General features: G+C 41.7%; 1 protein-coding gene across 2 annotated transcripts in view; it reads left to right on the top strand.

Annotated features, from left to right (window-relative positions):
- Positions 1-17,714, top strand: part of itsn1 (intersectin 1 (SH3 domain protein)) — a 116,095-nt gene extending 98,381 nt beyond the window's left edge. For both annotated transcript variants that reach the window (XM_023963057.2, XM_023963058.2), the window contains 14 exons: positions 1,357-1,463; positions 3,826-3,927; positions 4,001-4,082; positions 6,373-6,471; positions 6,542-6,625; positions 6,696-6,779; positions 6,869-7,000; positions 7,120-7,197; positions 7,272-7,393; positions 12,423-12,505; positions 12,579-12,662; positions 15,184-15,248; positions 15,355-15,463; positions 15,539-17,714. In XM_023963057.2, the coding sequence (XP_023818825.1) occupies positions 1,357-1,463; positions 3,826-3,927; positions 4,001-4,082; positions 6,373-6,471; positions 6,542-6,625; positions 6,696-6,779; positions 6,869-7,000; positions 7,120-7,197; positions 7,272-7,393; positions 12,423-12,505; positions 12,579-12,662; positions 15,184-15,248; positions 15,355-15,463; positions 15,539-15,687 (1,380 nt within the window). In that variant the 3' untranslated portion in view covers positions 15,688-17,714. The remainder of the gene's footprint in view (positions 1-1,356; positions 1,464-3,825; positions 3,928-4,000; positions 4,083-6,372; positions 6,472-6,541; positions 6,626-6,695; positions 6,780-6,868; positions 7,001-7,119; positions 7,198-7,271; positions 7,394-12,422; positions 12,506-12,578; positions 12,663-15,183; positions 15,249-15,354; positions 15,464-15,538) is intronic.
- Positions 17,715-18,260: the final 546 nt, after the last annotated feature.

Consider the following 18,260-nt stretch of genomic DNA (forward strand, 5'->3'; position numbering starts at 1 on the left):
ATATTTTATATTTATTTGAATGTTTTGTAATGGATGTAGCCTATTTTTAATCAATTGGTATTTTAAATTGTTTCAATTTCTCACTTAACTACAAAAACCATCAGGACACATGTCCCATAATGCATTGTTTTGTAGTCATAGGGCAGCTTTCAGTCAGTTCAGTACTACATTTCCAGCTGCATTCGGTAGGTTGGGGCCTTGCTGCCCCCGCCCCTTTCTCCTGATATTTTTGTGATGATTGACAGGTGATGTTGGAGCAAAAACAAAAATATATGTCACACACCAGGTGATCTGAACAGCGTTGCGTCCACCTGGGTGATCTCAAACACGCTTATTGTGTGTCTTGGCTGCACTTATTTGGTGTCACCAAGATAAATTTCCATCCGTTTTTGAACTTTTCTCTGATCTCAGGTATCTGTATCGATTGTTCTGATATCCAGTGAACAATATTATTAAAGTATTTATTAGTAATACAGAGGAAATTAGTAGATTTGGTTAGAATGTTGATTTACGGTATGCGCCCCTAAATTTTCTGGTTGTGCCCCTAAAATTTTCAGTTGGGGGCCACTGTGCTCCTAGTGAAAAAAGTTAGTCTGGAGCCCTGACCCCCCTGCAGCTTCAAATCTATGCTTGCTGCTTTGTAATGGTATTTTAGCAACTGATCCCTTAATCTGATGTATTATCTGCAAAAACACGTGTGTCTCTGAATCAGCTTCAAATCTCTTAAGTAAGATGATCACACCTAGGTTTTTGTGAAATATCCAAGGTTTTCATACCTTTTTCAACATATTTAACTATTTCACACCTCTTACCAGCAGAGACCCTTTTTCTTTCCCAAATTGCTTGAAAATGTTGGTCTGCTTAATAATGTGCTATCTTAGATGACCCCCCCCCCCTTCCATTGACGTGTTCTTCCTGCCATGACAAAGGTGGATAAAGGTGGAAAGATTTCATGTAATCCATGGACACCAGTGAAGATCACAAATCATTGAAGAAAAAAGGTTCAGAGCACCGTCTAGTGGGTCTAGATGACCCCACTCCCAATGTTAAAGTGCCTAGGATAGCACAAGGGTTAACTGAACTCACCTGACAAACTAATGATCACAGGTGTCTGAGATTGATGTCAGTGATCCAAAGAGCCACGAAACACAATATCATCCATGAGTTTAATTGAAAAACAAAGAATTTGATCTTTTTGACACTTAAATATAATTTGCATAATCATTTTGAACAGTCTGTACCTTCAGCTGCTTCACACTGCTTTTCTTTTCACCACTTCAATGCATCATGTTTGCTAATTGATGTTTGGGCATGAAAGAGAAGAAACAGAGAAAAAGCTGACGTGTTTTGTTGCAGATTTTCCATAAACCTCTGCTGGACTGTGAGCTGCTGTCAGAGAAGGAGGTGGCCATGATTTTTGTCAACTGGAAGGAGCTCATCATGTGCAACATCAAACTGCTCAAGTAAACATTTGAGTTTTCTTTAATGGCAATAACTTTTAAGATCAGCTTAGTTCACAAAGTCTGAATCTTTCCTTTCTTACAATAAATAGAGATTCTTCTCAGACATCAAACACTTTTAAAGCCCATTCTGGTTGTTTGTCTGACTTTGAGCAGATTCACTGTCCTGAAGCTGGTGCCATACAACACACACAGGAACTTTAAAGTCATGCACACTTTACTTTCACTGTGATATACGTATTTAAACTAATGTTTAAACTTAAACTGATTTTTAGACATTGTCGTACCATCACAGACAAAAGAGCAACGTTGCAGATCACTGAGGGCAGCATGACTGATCTCTGAACCATGCAAGGAATGTGCAAACTCAGACAATCCGTCTTTTTTCTTATTTTCTTGACAGAAAGTCACAGAAATCTAAAATAAAATTTCAAATTAGTTGTTTATTTACATAAACTACTCACAATAAGTTAGGGATGTTTCTGTTTACATGAGTGCCTTTTCTACTTGGCCTGTATTTGAATGAAATTTTCCCTTTTATATTACTGATAGTAAAAGAGTAGAAACACCATTTTCATTAGTTTGATATTTATAACCCCTAAAATTTAGACAATTAGCAGTATGCAGTAAAGATAGCCCGTCATAACCTAAACTGACTATGACAATAGCAGGTATTTCCACCATTTGCTGCAATGACAGCTTTACAGCGACGTCTCCTGCTCCTCACCAGCCTCATGATGCTGTTCTGAGGCGTTCCACTCTTCTTCAAGGGCTACATGCAGTTCTGCAGGTCAATTGTAGATTGGGTCCCATCATCCAGTCTCTGAATCAGCTGGTCCCAGACGTGCTCTATGGGGTTCAGGTCAGGAGACATTATTGCTGGTCAAACCATATTTGACACTCCCCATTCCTGAAGTCCAGCTGTGACAATTCTGGCAGCATGTGGTGGAGGATTATCATCCATGAAGAGAAGGTTGGGGGTGATGATGGTTCTATGATCTCTCTGAGGTAAGAACGTGGAGTGACTGGACCATCTACAATAACCAAATGGGTTTTGTGCTGAGTGGTGATGCCCGCTCAGACAGTTGCACCTCCTCTACCAAAGCCAAACCTGGGGACCATGTTGGCCTCAACGTATTGCTCACCTCACCGTCTCCAGTTACACTGACCATAATTTCTGTGGAAGGTGACCCGACACTCATCAGTGAACAGGATGGTAGACCATTGCTGCGTTGTCCAGGTCACATGGTGTTGTGTCCACTGCAAATGTTCATGGTGGTGTCTTGGTGTCACCTGCAACAGTCATCTGTCATTCCAGTCAAAGTGGTGGAGTCTGTTGTGAATGGTTTGTCTAGAAACCCTAGTACCCCTCACATCTGGGAAACGGGCCTGCAGCTGTGTGGCATTTGCTAAACCATGTCGGAGGTCAGAGGTCCTTATGTACTGGTCATGGTTGTGGTCTGTCCACTCCTAAGTCTGTCACAAACTCTTCCACTAGTTCTGTGTCTTGATGGAAGTCTGCTGATAATATTTGGAGACTCACCAAGTTCACCTGCAACATCTGACTGTCAACCAACCTGAAGGCGCGCTATGGCCAGGTGGCGCTGCTCATTGGTTAAGTGATGTCATGTGTTCATGGCTGTTTGAATGATGAACTTGGAACGACCTAAAGGCTAAATTAGCTTTTTACCCCCACAGAATGTTGACATTTATGCCACATTGAAAAGGTTTTTCTTTTAGGATTGTTTTGGTTCTGGCTCCAATAAGTCAGACACACTGAATACAGAGAGACCATTATATGGAAAACAGAAAATGAGGTGTGTCTATCACCCCAATACAATTGTCTCCCTTTCCCAAAAATCTGTGAGATGAAAAACTAAGTGGGTTTACAACACCCACTGAGTTTTTCACAGTAGCCCTAGCTTATTGTGAGTAGTGTAATTTATTTTAGTATATAGAACGTAATATTATATTTGATATTTTTTGTCATTTGTATACACAAACACATACTCCTCCGTTTTTGTTTTTTTTAATCTTTGGGTTTCTGTTTGGTCAAATGTTCTCATGTGAATTGGATTCTGTAGCAGAAAAAAGACCCAGACACAGCAGCAAATCTCAGAATAGATCCTAAATAATAATTTCAATCAATCCAACATACATGCTGGTAAAACTGAAAATGTCTCACATTTTTCTTGGCAGGTGTGGCCAGTTGTCTTTGTAGTAAATGTATCATTGATTTAAGAAAATAGGCTAAATCATTCTGTTGGTCTGAATTTCTAATGGGTCAAAGAAGAAGTGTTTGACTTTAAGAATTGTGAAAGACTTTGGTTCCTCAGATGTTTGATGGCACAGGGCTTCCATGCAGGGCTCTAAGGGTGAGAAAGAAGATGTCGGGCGATCGAATGCCCGTGAAGATGATTGGAGACATCCTGACCAATCAGCTGCCTCACATGCAGTCATACATCAGGTTGGACTTCATTGTCTCGTCACATTGTTTCTCTGTACGTGGACATCATTTCGTGTTCCTGCCCCGTCTGCAGATTCTGTTCATGTCAGCTGAATGGAGCCACTCTGATCCAACAGAAGACTGACGACAGTCCTGACATCAAAGACTTCCTCAAGGTACAAGTTTGGATTTTATCACCGTTGAATTGTTCAATTCGCGTGATCGTGGGTAATGCTACAGGACAACGGAAAAGGTGACACTGGAGGCAAATGGGAATAAAGTGACACAATTTACCATTTTATATTCATGTTTTTGTGTTTACCATAAAGCTCTCAACATCCCTGTTAGGTGTCACCCTAGTCCAGGGGTCGGGAACCTTTTTTGCCGAGAGAGCCATAAACGCCACATATTTTGAAATGTAATTTTGAAAGAGCCATACAATAATGTAGTGTCCCTTTCCCACACTGAGGCACGGAGACTTAACCTCTTTTAAGGTTCTTTATTCTGGTTACTGTAGACAGCAACAAACGCCGTAAAATTAATTCAGCAACTCCTGAATCTCTCCCGCCGAGACGAGAGCGCTTAGAGGTGTGTTGAAAAATAAATGACTTGTTGCTTGGAGTTGAATAGAAAATTCAAACCATTCTCTGAGTCTGAAAGTACGTACATGGCGGCCGCCAATTAAATCCATAAACTAGCCGCGTCACTGAATAAGCCGCAGGGCTATAAGCGCAGGAAAAAAGTAGCGGCTTATAGTCCGGAAATTACGGTACAATAAGTCTGTGGATTCTTTTTAATAACATTGTTATGCTGTTGCTAATAAATGATGAGTATTTCTCATGGTAGTTCTGCTGATGGTCTAGTCTGGTTGATACGTTGTGAGTTTCTGCTTCGTTCAGGCGTTGAGACTTTAAACGTGATCTTAGGTCTGAATGTTCTGTAGATGTGACAAAGACTGATCACATGCAGACGGGGAGCCAAACACACACTCACACGCTGCAGTGAGTGACGGGCAGCGGGTTTTACGTTTTTACAATCCCTGCGCGATTCACCTGCTGCCTGTCCCCACAACCCCCCCACCCCCTGCTTTCTCCCTCACACATCCTTTCCTCGCATCTGCGCGCTCTTTCTCAGAGACGGGAGCGCGCAGTTTTAGGCACGGCAATTCACAGGTTTCCGGCTGCTACAAACTCTGTGAAATAATAGATAATAGTAAACTGATAGTGCTGGCGCAGATTTTTTTCTCCAAGCACTACTACTACTGCGCGCCTCTGGCATCGCATCGCGCCCGAGAAGGACTGGTCTAATGAAAAAAAAAAGTATAATTAAAGATTTGTCTGCGAGCCACATGTGATCATCAAAAGAGCCATAAATGGCTCGCGAGCCATAGGTTCCCGACCCCTGGTTTAGTCCTTCAGCCTGAGCTCACTGACCTCCCCGCCTACTGTTGGTTACAATGTGTGTGGCTATTTTCTGTAGTTGTTGGGGTTTGGAATGAGGTTTCTCTTCAGATCAGAAAGGTCCTGTCATTATCTTATTTTTTAAGCTCTTCTAAAGATGCAGTTTAAGTCTTTAGGTTTAATTATTTAGCTCTAATTTCTGCTGGCATGCAGAACATTTGTTGTATAATGTTTTAACTGTCAATCATGTCAAACTGATTTATTTTTTTTATTCTGCATGATTCTAGTTTTTGTGCAGTCTTTTTGGTTATTAGTCTTTGTTATGTTTAAAGGATAAATAAAAAGGTAGTTTTAGAGAAAATATGCCTTTAAAGCTCTGTAGAACCTCAGTATTAAAGGCTCACTCTGGTCATCCTTTGATCCTTTTCCTTTTTTTTTCTGTCATTTTCAAATAACAAACATTCCAGGCGAAGTGTTGTACAAATATAGATGAGGAAAAGAATCAAAGAATGCCACCCCCCCTCCCAAACCCCTTTAACCCTTTTCCCCTCCCATTCTATCCATCCCAAATCCCAATCTACACTCCCCGGCCCTCCCACCTTCCCAACTTTTTGATCTGTTTTTAAAGCGTTCTTATTGATCTTTTAATTATGATTATGCTGTTTTTAGTCGTTTTCTTGGATATAGTTTCTGCAGAGCAACAGGAGTTCATTGAAAAGTCGCCTCAGAGTTGTGGGCGGGGCCATCAGTGCAGGGTCCAGCTGTGCTCACTTTCAAATCTGCGCTTGTTTGCACCGTCTCCTGCTAGCTTACAGCCCCTCACAATCCCAAAGAGTTCATTAAAAAATGAACCTCTGCCAATTGTAGTATGTACATTTCTACTACAAGCTTTGTCAAATAGCATGTTTTCATCTGCTCCTGATTCACCACGTTTTGAGGAAAAAAATACTCAGAAAGAGTTTTAACCTTAATCATCTTTACCTATGTCCTCCATCATGAGAAAAATGCCTCAAGAACATGTTAAAAACAGCCTTTTCATTGGAGTGGGTGTTCTCTGATCTGCCAGAGGTTAGCCATGGACCCCCGCTGTAAGGGAATGCCTCTGTCTAGCTTCCTGCTCAAACCCATGCAGAGAGTCACACGTTACCCTCTCATCATCAAAAACGTAAGTGTGGTTTGTACAGACACACAAACACCACAGAGCTCTTCTTTGAACTGTTAGTGTTTCTACACAGATCTTAGAAAACACATCAGAGGCCCATCCGGACCACAGCCACCTGAAGACTGCTCTGGAGAAAGCAGAGGAACTATGTTCACAGGTGAACGGAGCAGGAGGCGCTGGTGCGAACAGGCAGGACACACACGTGCTCACGCTGTGTGTTCTTTCAGGTGAACGAGGGCGTCAGGGAGAAGGAGAACTCTGACCGTCTGGAGTGGATTCAGGGTCATGTTCAGTGTGAGGGTCTCTCAGAGGTGAGTAGCACTTTCCTGCCTGCTTCACCTGCAGCACAGTAGCATAAACTGAATCTGAAGTTTTCTAAAAAGCTGCATCTGTCCTAAAGCAACTGGTCTTCAACTCTGTCACCAACTGCCTCGGCCCACGCAAGTTCCTCCACAGTGGGAAACTGTTCAAGGCCAAGAGCAGCAAAGAGCTCTACGGCTTCCTGTTCAACGACTTCCTGTTGCTGACACAGGTGAGCCTGTGGTACTAAGGGTTGGCTGACCTCTGTGACCTGGGCCACCTATAATCACTGTTCCACCTGTAATCAGCCTATTTTCTTTGTAATAGAGTAAAGTGCCTCTGTCCTAACAGGTAATCAAACCTTTGGGCTCATCAGGGTCAGACAAAGTCTTCTCCAAAACTCACCTGCAGTACCGCATGTACAAGACAGTGAGTGCACACCAACCAACACAGGAGGAAGCTCAATCATTAGCCTTTCTTGACAAAAGTCTTTTCCTTTTCAGCCAATCTTCCTAAATGAAGTTCTGGTGAAGCTGCCGACAGATCCATCAGGAGACGAGCCTCTGTTCCACATCTCCCACATTGACAGAGTTTACACTCTCAGAGCTGAGTCTATCAATGAGAGGTAACGCCAAGGCTTTCATCTCTTAATCATTTTCAATTCTCCTAAATCAGGCAGCAATAGAGGCTTGGATGCAGCTGCTCGGTCATGGAAACCCATTCCATGAATCTCTCTGTATGCTGGACTTGGACTAATCTGAAGGTCACATGAAGTTTGGAGCAATTGACTGTGTAGAAAGTCGGTGACCTCTTTGTGCTTCAGCATCCTCTGACTCCGCTCCATCAGTTTGTGGTCTACCACTTGGTGGCTGAGTTGCTGTTGTTCCCAAACTCTTCCATGTTGTTCTGATAGAGCTGACAGTTGACTGTAGATTTAGGAGAGAGGACATTTCACCACTGGATCTGTGGTACAGGTGGCGTCCAATGACACGCGTCCAATGTCTGTGAAAACAGTCTGGATGACTGAGTGATGATTTGATACACCTGTGGCCAGAACAAGAGATCAGGACACCTGATACTGATCATTTGGATGGGTGAGAGTAGACTCTTGGTAATATAGTGTAAATGGCAATTACTCAGTCATTAGGTTCGTCAGAATAACCATTTTTGCTCTACAAACTTTTATTAACATCTTCTTGCTAACCCTTTTTTTCCTCATGATATTTTAACTGTTACTCAAGTTAGAAACTGACCAATCAGATGCCTCTATAAATGAAGGTGGCCTTGCGTTGAATATTCGAAGCATTTGATTAAAAAATTCTCCAGAGCCCACTTTCAGTGGAATGGGTGTGGCCTTCTAATATAATCACTCCTGACTAGAGAGAGTGGTTGCCATAGAAATTTAGACCAATCACAGCTTCACTGAGGACGTCTGGTTCCAACATAGCAACTGACATCGTGGATGGGGGGTCTAAGGGCAGGGATGCCAGTTCAGCTTAGTCTGTTTGTTAGTTCAATTTAGTATTTTCCACTTGAATTCATGTATTCATGATCCTTTTGAGTTTATGTTGAACCTTTTCAATTACCTATACGAAGCCCATCGAGACGACTGTTGTTGTGAATTTGGGCTATACAAATAAAATTGAATTGAATTGAATTGAAAAATGGCAACTGAATTGACTTAAGTTGGTAGGAGCCAGAAGCAAGGCATTTTCTAAGGGTGATGTCACACGTGGGTTGTCCAGTTATGCAGTCAGTGGGTGTAACATTTTGAACCAGCTGAAGTTTGAAGGTATAAAAACACCTACTTCGCTTGCTTTGGTTAAAACAAACCTCGGCCTATTTCCAATGGTGTGTGAACGAACAGTCATGCAAACTCTGCTCCAAACAAGTGCACCAAGACCCTTCTGAAGCATGGAGAACTGAACTGGGCGATAGAAAATGACTTGCTTCCAATGAAATGAAGAGGATAGAGTAAAACTTTATCGATTCTACAAAGGGGAAATTACCTAAGTCAGTTCACTCACCATTTTTTCAATACGGACATCACCATGTCGGAAACTATTATCATCAGTAAGCAGTGATTAGTCTGAGTCGGTCTAAGTCATTTCTATGGAAACCACTCTGTCCAACCCGAAGTAAGATTGTTGGAAGTCCACATCCCTACCATGTGAAAGCATGCTGGGGAGATTCTGTCAAACACATTGACTGTTCAACATGAGACCAGATATATTTACTGAGGCATCTGATTGGTCAGTTTATAAATTGAATAACTAGTGATGGTTAGGAAAAATCCTGAAAAAAATGATGATTAGGAAGAGCATGTTAAGGAATCTTTAATGACTGAGTAATAGCTTTTTATGTCTCTATAGGAGTCTATGGGATTTCAGCTTTTTGAGACCAGCAGGTACTTGATCAAACCCAACTTCAAATACAGTGGAACAAAACCGTTACCAAGTGTGAAAATAATCCCCCTGAAAAAGATGAGTAAGGTCTGTAATGTTCATCAAAGGCACATGACAGCCATTAGAGACAAAACAAGGGGGTATGTGGTACTAGAAATCACATTGTCTTTTTTTTAAATGGAATAACTAGTAAATTCATCTGGGCAAGATGTATTTGGTCTAATACAAACAAGCAAGATTTCTAGCTCTCACAGACCAGTAACTTCTTTAAAATGTTCCTCTCTCCTCCACTCTTCACACTCCAAACTCCACTATGGCCAAGATTTGTCAAAGCACACCAGATTCAAAATTGTAGAGCTGCACCAGGCTGGGAAGAATCTGCAGCTGTAATAGAAGATCACGGATAATCTCCCTCCTTCTGGGGCTCAACGCAAGACTGCACCCCACAGGGTCAAAATTATAACAAAAATTGGAGTGTAAAAATCCCCAAACCACATAGGGGGACTATGAGTAAAACACCACAACAACAGGCAATCCAATTCCAGACATGTCCCCTTCAAGCCAGCACACGTCCGGGCCTGTCTGGGGTTTGCTAGAGAGCATCTGGATGATCCAGAGGGGGTTGGAAGACTGTGATATGGTCAGATGAAAATAGAACTTTTTGGTAAAAACTCAACTTGTCGTGTTTGGAGGAGAGACAAATGGAGAGTTCGAAGAACACCATACCTACTGTAAAGCGTGGGGGTAGAACCATCGTGCTTTGGAGCTGTTTTACTGCAAAGGGACCAGAACGACTGATCAGTGTAAAGGAAAGAATGAATGGAGGCCATGCATGGTGAGATTTTGAGTGAAAACCTCCTTCCATCAAACAAAGGCATCAAAGAACAGACAAGACTGGATCATCCAGCATGACGGTGATCCCAAACATCTCCCAGGCAACAAAAGGGTGGATTAGAAGCATTTTAAAGTCCTACAGTGGCCTAGCCAGTCTCCAGATTTCAATCCCATTGAAAAGCTGTGGAGGGAATTGAAAATAGTGTTGCCCAGCAACAGCTTTAGAGTAGAAATGCATGAAGGAATGGGCTAAAATACCAGCAAACATGCAGGGCCCATCTTTTTAACTCTTGTGCTGCCTTGTGGGGTCAAAATGACCCCACCCTTACACTGACGTGTTATCCCTACCATGACAAAGGTGGATAAAGGTGAAGAGGATTTCATGCCCAGATGACCCCACTCCCAACGTTAAAGTGCCTTGGATAGCACAAGGGTTATGAGGGAAAAATTACACAATTTGTGGCGGACTGAAAACTTTTTTAACCACTTTATCTGCCTTTTTGAGATCAACAAGTTTCTGTAGGTGAGCATCAAGGTACTAAGCCGTGTTGGAAGTCCGGCCAAAGCCATGAGCCATGGAGGAATCTGCAACAATTAGAAGCTGCAACTCTTCTTTGGTTTTTGGGCAGGCACCATTGACTGCATCAGGGAACTGGACGGAGCTGGTGTGACCCATGGAAAACATCCAGCCTCCAGCTTCAGCGAAATTAAGTCGCCATTTTTCCACTTCTGCTCCTAAGCAGAAGTCATCCTCTCCACATACTCCTGTGCCAGCAGAGCATCAGGGTTTGGTTGCTGCCTCATCCGGTGATCTCAGGCAATTATTTGTTACTTTGGCCAATGGTCCCCAAAAATACATACACCAACTTAGATTATTTCCATTTAGTTTATTTTTTCCTGATTCTGTTCACCAAATCCGTCTGTCTTGACGCGTCACGTGACTTTTAGCAGCTGCTCGGACTGCCAAGTTAGTAGCCCAAAGCTAAAAAGCTAATGAAACCAAACAAAAAAATGTATTTGGAAAGTTTCTTTGGGTAGAAAAGAGCCGGTGTGGAAACCAAAGAAAACCTTCAAATTTAAAGAAAAATAACTCTGCTGTTTACAGACAAAACCAGAGTCTTCCCCGACATACGGATTTATTCAGACAATTGCCGCCTATAATGTGGCGACTGGTTCTTGAATGTTTCACACTCGCAGATAATAACATTACATTCATGGTTATTATTATATTCAGAAAATATCAGTTTTACTAGGATTGTTCCTTTTATACCGCTTTATTTTAAGTCCATCTCACCTTAAAAGTCGGTCGAAGCTGAAGTTAGCGTCTGGTTGCTAGCATTCACTTTGACGTTAAAGGAAGAATATTCATTACAAAGTCTAAGTTTAAATCAGCCGCAAACATTTGACAGAGAATGAAGATTCAATAAATAAAGTTTCTGATTTGTGGAAGTTGTTTTATAATTGTGTGACAGACATTTATGAATTCTCCAACAGCTAGGGTGAATTAGGCAGCCATCTGTTAAGAAACTTTAAGACAGAAAGAATTCCTCTGTGTTTAAAAAACCCACGGTTAATCAGGATTTATGTCAAAACAAAATAAGTTCAATCTTTTTGGCCTAAAAGATGATCTGACACTGGGTTGAGTTCTCAGTGTTCTAATGGTGTTCTATGAAAAAATTGTAATGCTGCTTTATTTTATGTTTTTCATTTAAATTTTTTGCAAATCACAAACAACTTTTACAAATTTTTGGTTTCGTTGAATTTTTGTCATTAGTGAACTAATCAACTGTTTTCAGATTTATTTTAAACTAAATTTCTTGTAGTTTCATTTTAATTTGATTTAATTTAATGGAAGCTTAAAACTATTAAAAGCATTCTTCGGGCCCGTTCGGATCGGTACGTGAAAATATTGTCTGACATTAAACTGATGTGAAAAAGGTTAGAGGTCACTGCCTCAGGCTGCTTGACGGATAAACGTATCCTTTGAGAATGTGGGAGGTTGAAAGGTCCAGCTCAGCAGGGACTGCAGTGAGTCTGAATTCTGCTGGTTGGTGCAAACCTGCACCTTAGGTTATTTTTGGTAAATGAAGTTAAACCTTGTTATTTTGCTCTATTTGCTGTTTTTAGGTATTTCTTATGTTTGATTTAGAAACGATGTGACTTCTACTCATTTCATTGTAAAGCTCTTTTAGCTGTGCAATGTATGAGCAGTGAAAAAACAATTGAAATGTGTTATTTTAAACCTGCATCTGCATGCCATCAAACATTATGATGACACAGAGGAACTACTGCTAAGTCCTCACAAAGAGATGGAAATAAAGAAATGAGTTTTCTTTCTGGCCTCTGTTTTTGTAGGGACTGATCATGATGACGAAACCCGCTGTGGAGGTTTACTGACTGTTTGTGTCCCTTTAGAACGGCCTGGGTTCAGAAGATCAAGGCAGCTTCAGAGCTCTTCATTGAGACAGAGAAGAAGAAGAGGGAGAAGGCGTATCTAGGTACAGTCCAGCTCACATGTACTTACTCAAATGCCTTTCATGAGCAAACTAACATATGTTTCTCCTGTTTTAGTGCGGTCTCAGAGAGCTACAGGAATTGGTAGACTGATGGTCAACATAGTGGAGGGGATCGAGCTCAAACCCTGCCGCTCTCATGGTACAAAAACTCTTGGTGTTCATACAATTAGAACTGTAAAAGAGTTTGGAGATTGTAACTTTGAATACTTTTATAAACAAATGTTTAATTTTGACACTTTTCTGCAGTAAATGATTGTATTTCAAATGGGATGTTCTTGCAACTCTTAGAAGAGGTGGACAGAGCAATGAAAAACAAACATAAAAATGTTCAGCTGGGAAACATCTAAGCTAATGAAGTAACATCAGGTGAACATAATTTGTCTTTGCGTTACGGGGCTGGGGTCTCACAGGGCAAAGGGGGCAAGTTGGACTTACTGCCAGTTATACAAACCAAGAACCTGCTCTGGTTGTACAAAGATCCGACGGCCCTCAGTAATGAGGCCAAGACCCTATTTCTCCAAAGCACTTTCCACACAACATCACAAGACCAAATGATTTTTTTAAATCCACAAAGTACATGTGGATTAGATTGATGAACCTCTCTAAACACTTAAGCCACATTCTCCTGATGTCAACACTAGATGCAGCCCGCCTCCACATTTGGCCCGGCCTGGTAAACAAAATCAGAAATGGGATTTTTTTCTTTTCTTCAATCTGGCACAGTGATCAAGACCCGCATAGGACACGACATTGTATTCCTTCCCTCTGCAGTCTGTGGCCCTTCTCTGAAACCCCCAGTCAAAAAGAACAGAATGTCTATGAAGACTCTCATTCATCCAGGAGGATTCCATCATAGTAGTAGGTTTAAAGGCTGTCATCTGGACTTAGTTTTTAAAGTTGAAGACGTTTCACCTCTTATCCAAAAGGCTTTGTCACTTCAAATTGACAAATTCCAGATGACAACCTTAAAACCTACTACTGTAACAGAGGACAGTCTGTCATTTCTACATGGCAGTTCACTTCCTGCAGTCTCTCTCATTCTTTTAGTGCGATTGTGCATGCTGCTTGATTTCAGGCTCTTCCGTGTTGTCTCCTGTGCAAATACATCCAGCTCTCCAGATAAATCTTTGATCACAATGAGATCTTTGTTTTCATTCTATTTATTACACTGGACTTCATTTTCTGTGAAGGTTTGAACTTTTAAAGGGTTTAAACAAGAGAGAGAAGTGTGAAAATTGTTATGCCTGTCTAGGAAAAGCTTAGAAATCTTTTCACATTTTTAAATGATCTGTAATCCTTCCATGAGTTATTTTTAGAACATAACTGGCATGACAAACGAAGGAAAAACTGTACTGGCGAAAAGATATTGCAGCTATATGCCCAGCTGCAGCAGACCCTCCTTTGTAATTTAGGCTAAACATTATTTATATGAATTACATAGAAATAATTGTTTTTTTATTGGACTGTTCAGAAAAGAAGAAGAGGAAAGAAGGGAGGGATGTTATGGACGGGGGAGGGGGGAGGGGGAGTTAAGGATAACAGGAGGATGATTACATGGTGGTGGTGGGGGGGGTGCTGGAGGATCATCATCATTACTGTCTGGTGTTAATGTTAGTCGGGGGGTGGGACCTGTCCACACACATATTTAAGGGTCAAAAAGACCTGTTGGCACCAAAAATACAATCTTGTAAACATGTACTCAACACAACTACAGTTCTTTGGGTAGAAGCATGTCATTCTTTCACACTAACTATTCATGCAAGGTGAGCTGACACCTGTGCTCAGGTGGGTGTTTGTGTTCTGCTGAGGTGGATGATGGAATCTAAAAAGATGTTAGAGTGCCCGGTCGTCCCCACACCAAGACCCCCCCTGAAGCGGTACCGGTAGCCAGGGGTCCAGACACAGATATGGTAAAGCAAATAGAGGGAATCCGCCCGCCAGGCAGTGCAGCCAGACACCGCCCCACGGCCCCCAACACCACAGAGTAGGGAGGAATAAGAGCACGGAGAGTGCAGAACCCAGCCCAGCCTAGAGGATAGCCCTCCGTTCCGCCACGGGACCCCACCCCGGAGAGGCAGAGACTAATCTCTAATGAACTCTGCCACTCTTCAGAAACTGTGACCCTAAAAAATGAAGGTTTTTTTTTTAAATGGCATAATCAGAGTAAAAAGACCACTAAGAAGGCTTAAAGTAGATTTAAAGATTATCTGACTTTGACTTTCATTTCTAGACTGAAGAGATGCTAGAGTGTGGTAACCATGGTAACCTTAGAGGCTAAGTCTGAAATTTTACACTTCCTTAGATGGAGCTAGCTTAATTAAGGGGAGCCTTTACTCTCTGTCTGCCTTTTACCTTATGGCAGCACATGAAGAAACACACCTCTGCAGTAGGATCACCATCACCTGCCTCCCCCACAGGTCCGTTTGGGCTCCAGCTGGACTCCTGCTACCAACCAACTATCCTGAGGGTTGCAAGTGCATCACCTTAGAAATGGGTGCAGAAGTGTCATTGTTAAACATTCTTCTTTTCTCTGTCCAGTTTTGTAAAAAAACACAAATAAATGTGCTTGAGATAGGTAAAGGATGGATTAAGGTTGATTAAGTTGCAATGTTTCCTTTGTCTTGGTTCCCTGAAGTGATGTTTTATCTCTACATTCCCAGGAAAGAGTAACCCATACTGTGAGGTGACCATGGGGTCACAGTGCCACATTACAAAGACCTTACAGGTGAGCCTCAGTGTCTCCAAGAAGGTGCTGCTGTTGTTTAAAAGAATTCTGGTGCAAAAATGGAACTGGTGAGCTTTGGTGCAGCAGAAGTCTTCTGTGTTTGCAGGACACACTGAACCCAAAGTGGAACTCCAACTGCCAGTTTTTCATCAAGGACCTGGAGCAGGATGTCCTGTGTGTCACTGTGTTTGAGCGGGACCAGTTCTCGCCCGACGGTCTGTTTATGTCCACTTAAATTCCTGTTTCATGGCTTCCTGAATTACGGGTTTTCACCTGTCCTCTCCTCACAGACTTCCTGGGCAGGACAGAGATCCGCTTGGCTGAGATAAAGAAGGATCAAGGCTCTAAAGGACCAATCACAAAGAGGCTGCTGCTCCATGAGGTTCCTACGGGGGAGATTGTGGTCAGGCTGGACCTGCAGCTGTTTGAGGAACCGTGAACCAAACCGCGCAAGATTTGACTGATCTGTGAAAATACTAGGATACCGGACGAGGCAGTTAGACTGAACTAGAATTGAAAGGAAGGCTGGACTGGTCTGGATGCTCTTGTTTTTACATTCAGTGGGTGTTTACTGGTGATTGAAGCCCCCCCATCCCATGCTACGCAGTGGATGTTCAGTTTTGATTTTTATAAATATTCAGAGTTTGACACGTGGGAGCACTATCAAATTTTAGATTTCTTCATTTTGTATTTTTTATAGTCTGTTTCTGTCTGGATTTAATCTGCTTTTTACAGAGGGGATCACTCAAGGAAGCTCATTTCCCAGCCAGATTGAAATGGATTTATTTGATATTTAGTCCTGAAAAAGGTTCCACTTGCTTTCCTCTGTTGGTGGTCGGCTCCAGAAGGGATCTGATGCTCAAACTTCTGCAATCTGCGGAAGAAGCTGTTCTGTTGGTGCAGGCTCTTTCAGATCTCCACAAACGAGCCATTCCAGTCCGGTCCGGTCCAGCTCCCTACTACACGGCTCAGAGTTGAACAACAGACGTTTGTTAATCTTTTCTCTCCCTCTCCTTGTGCGAATGAGCTTTCCAACGCTGAAGTGGCGATCCCCACCCTTCATTTTGTACCCAAACTAAACCAGCCATGTGTGCGCTGGTGCGTGTTTGGTTTTAAAAGTCGCTAGTTGATGCTCATCTGGGTCAAGTCGCAAGGAACAGTGCATGAAGTCACTTTGGAATTTGTAAAGAATTTTAAAATGTTCAGCTTTCATGAGAATGATGAGGAGGATGATGGTGTTGGTTGAGGAGGATGAGCTGAACATGTAGGATTTGAACATGAATTCCAGACAAACTTTGAAGCTCTTCTTTTTTCCCGGTGCAGAAAACATAAAAACTTCTCAACTCTGCTGTTGTAACGACAGAAACCGTAATCTGACGCATAGACACAAAGTTTTCTCATTTTTGGAAATATTCATGTGACATTTGATATAAAGTATATGTCACAAGAGCAAGTCAAACTGTAATTTATTCATAGTTTTTTGGTATTTTATTTTACGGCCTCCTTTCCTGGCTCAAGTTCATACAAAGCATCCTAAAAAAATACTTAACATTTAGAAAAGACTGAATTTATTTAAAGGAACTTTGGTTGGTCAGATTAAAGTTGAGATATGTTTACTTTAGCATTTTCTAAACATTTTAGCATTTCTGTTTCAAAAGGGGTTTACTTTACTGTACCATTTGTTCCAGGACCCCACCCTTCTTTCACTTCACTTCTACATTTAGCATTTAGCCTATCCGTCATCTGTTAACTACAGCCGGGAACAGTAACTGCAGAACTTATTAGCACCTCTTCTTTAATCAGGAGTGAGTCATTGAAAGGCTGGAGGTATAAGATATAAAAGTTAAATTTATTTTCGCAAGATCCTGTGGTAATCCCAACAGTGGATCACCACAAAAACTAGTTAAATGGTGGTAAAGATCTGTTTTTTTTGGTGCCTTTACACTAACATGCTTCACGGTTCTTAATTAAATCATTTATATGATCTTACAGGATTTTAAAAGAAAAACTCAGGAGTTACTTTGTAAACTTTTGCCATCCTGAGTATTCAAAATGGCGACTTGGTTAGCAAGACAACCACAAAGAATGGAGAAGTTAACTCAACGAGCTAACATACTTTGCTAATTAGTCGATCTAGTTAGTGCTTTTGTTTTAATGCCAAGAGACAACAGTTACCTAAGTGACCAGCCACTGTTTGATCAACAGGAACTGTGAATGAATGTTTCTGGGTCAAAACTGAAGATGGTCATTAAGCTTCCTGCCCCCATGCCGTGCTGAAACTGAGACTAACCTAAGCCAGTTTGAGCCTGTTCCAGTGTCAGCTCCCCAGGATGTGTAAAATACTCTGGTTATCCGAATGGTAATATGTGAGCGTGGGATAAGCACAGCCTGCTGCCTGTGATTGCCGTAGAAGAGGAAGTAAGTTGTTGTCTTTCAATGTTCAGAATAAAATTCAGGTGGACCAAGGCCGCAGCGTCTGTGTTTAATGAAGTTCTCCTCCTTTGAAAAGTTTGAAAAAACTGAAGAAGGGGTAGGCTTAATCAGCCGTTTTGATTTTAGTAGAGCTTACACTTGTGCATCATTATGGACTGCTTTCCCTGGATGAGCCCGTGGCTGGACTCTTTCCTTTGTCCTTTCCAATCAGATGACGAGCCTAGAAGAGGAAGGCAGAGGGGGCTGGTGATCCCAGAGACCGTGGAATGTCAGGTGCAGCCGTCCAGTTATTCTTGAATATTGTTTAGCATCCTTTTCTAAATGGAGGGTTAGGCGTCTAAACTCAGGATTTTGTTTAGACACGTCTCTGGCAGTGATCTCCATGGAGACAGAGAGACTTAAAACTGAAAAAAGAAAAGGAAAATGTCTACAAACAGGTTATCCATGTGTTTCTTCAGAAGAACAGCGTGTAGACTTAATTTAAAAGTGAAAGTCAATAGTAACAATTTTGTGATTTTTTTTTTTTTTCTATGCTACAGTTTAGCTCAAACTGTACGGCTTGTTAGCTCTGACATTGTT

Source organism: Oryzias latipes, chromosome 15, assembly GCF_053564925.1.
Source record: "Oryzias latipes strain Hd-rR chromosome 15, Olatipes_Hd-rR_3.1".
Taxonomy (NCBI): Eukaryota; Metazoa; Chordata; class Actinopteri; order Beloniformes; family Adrianichthyidae; genus Oryzias; species Oryzias latipes.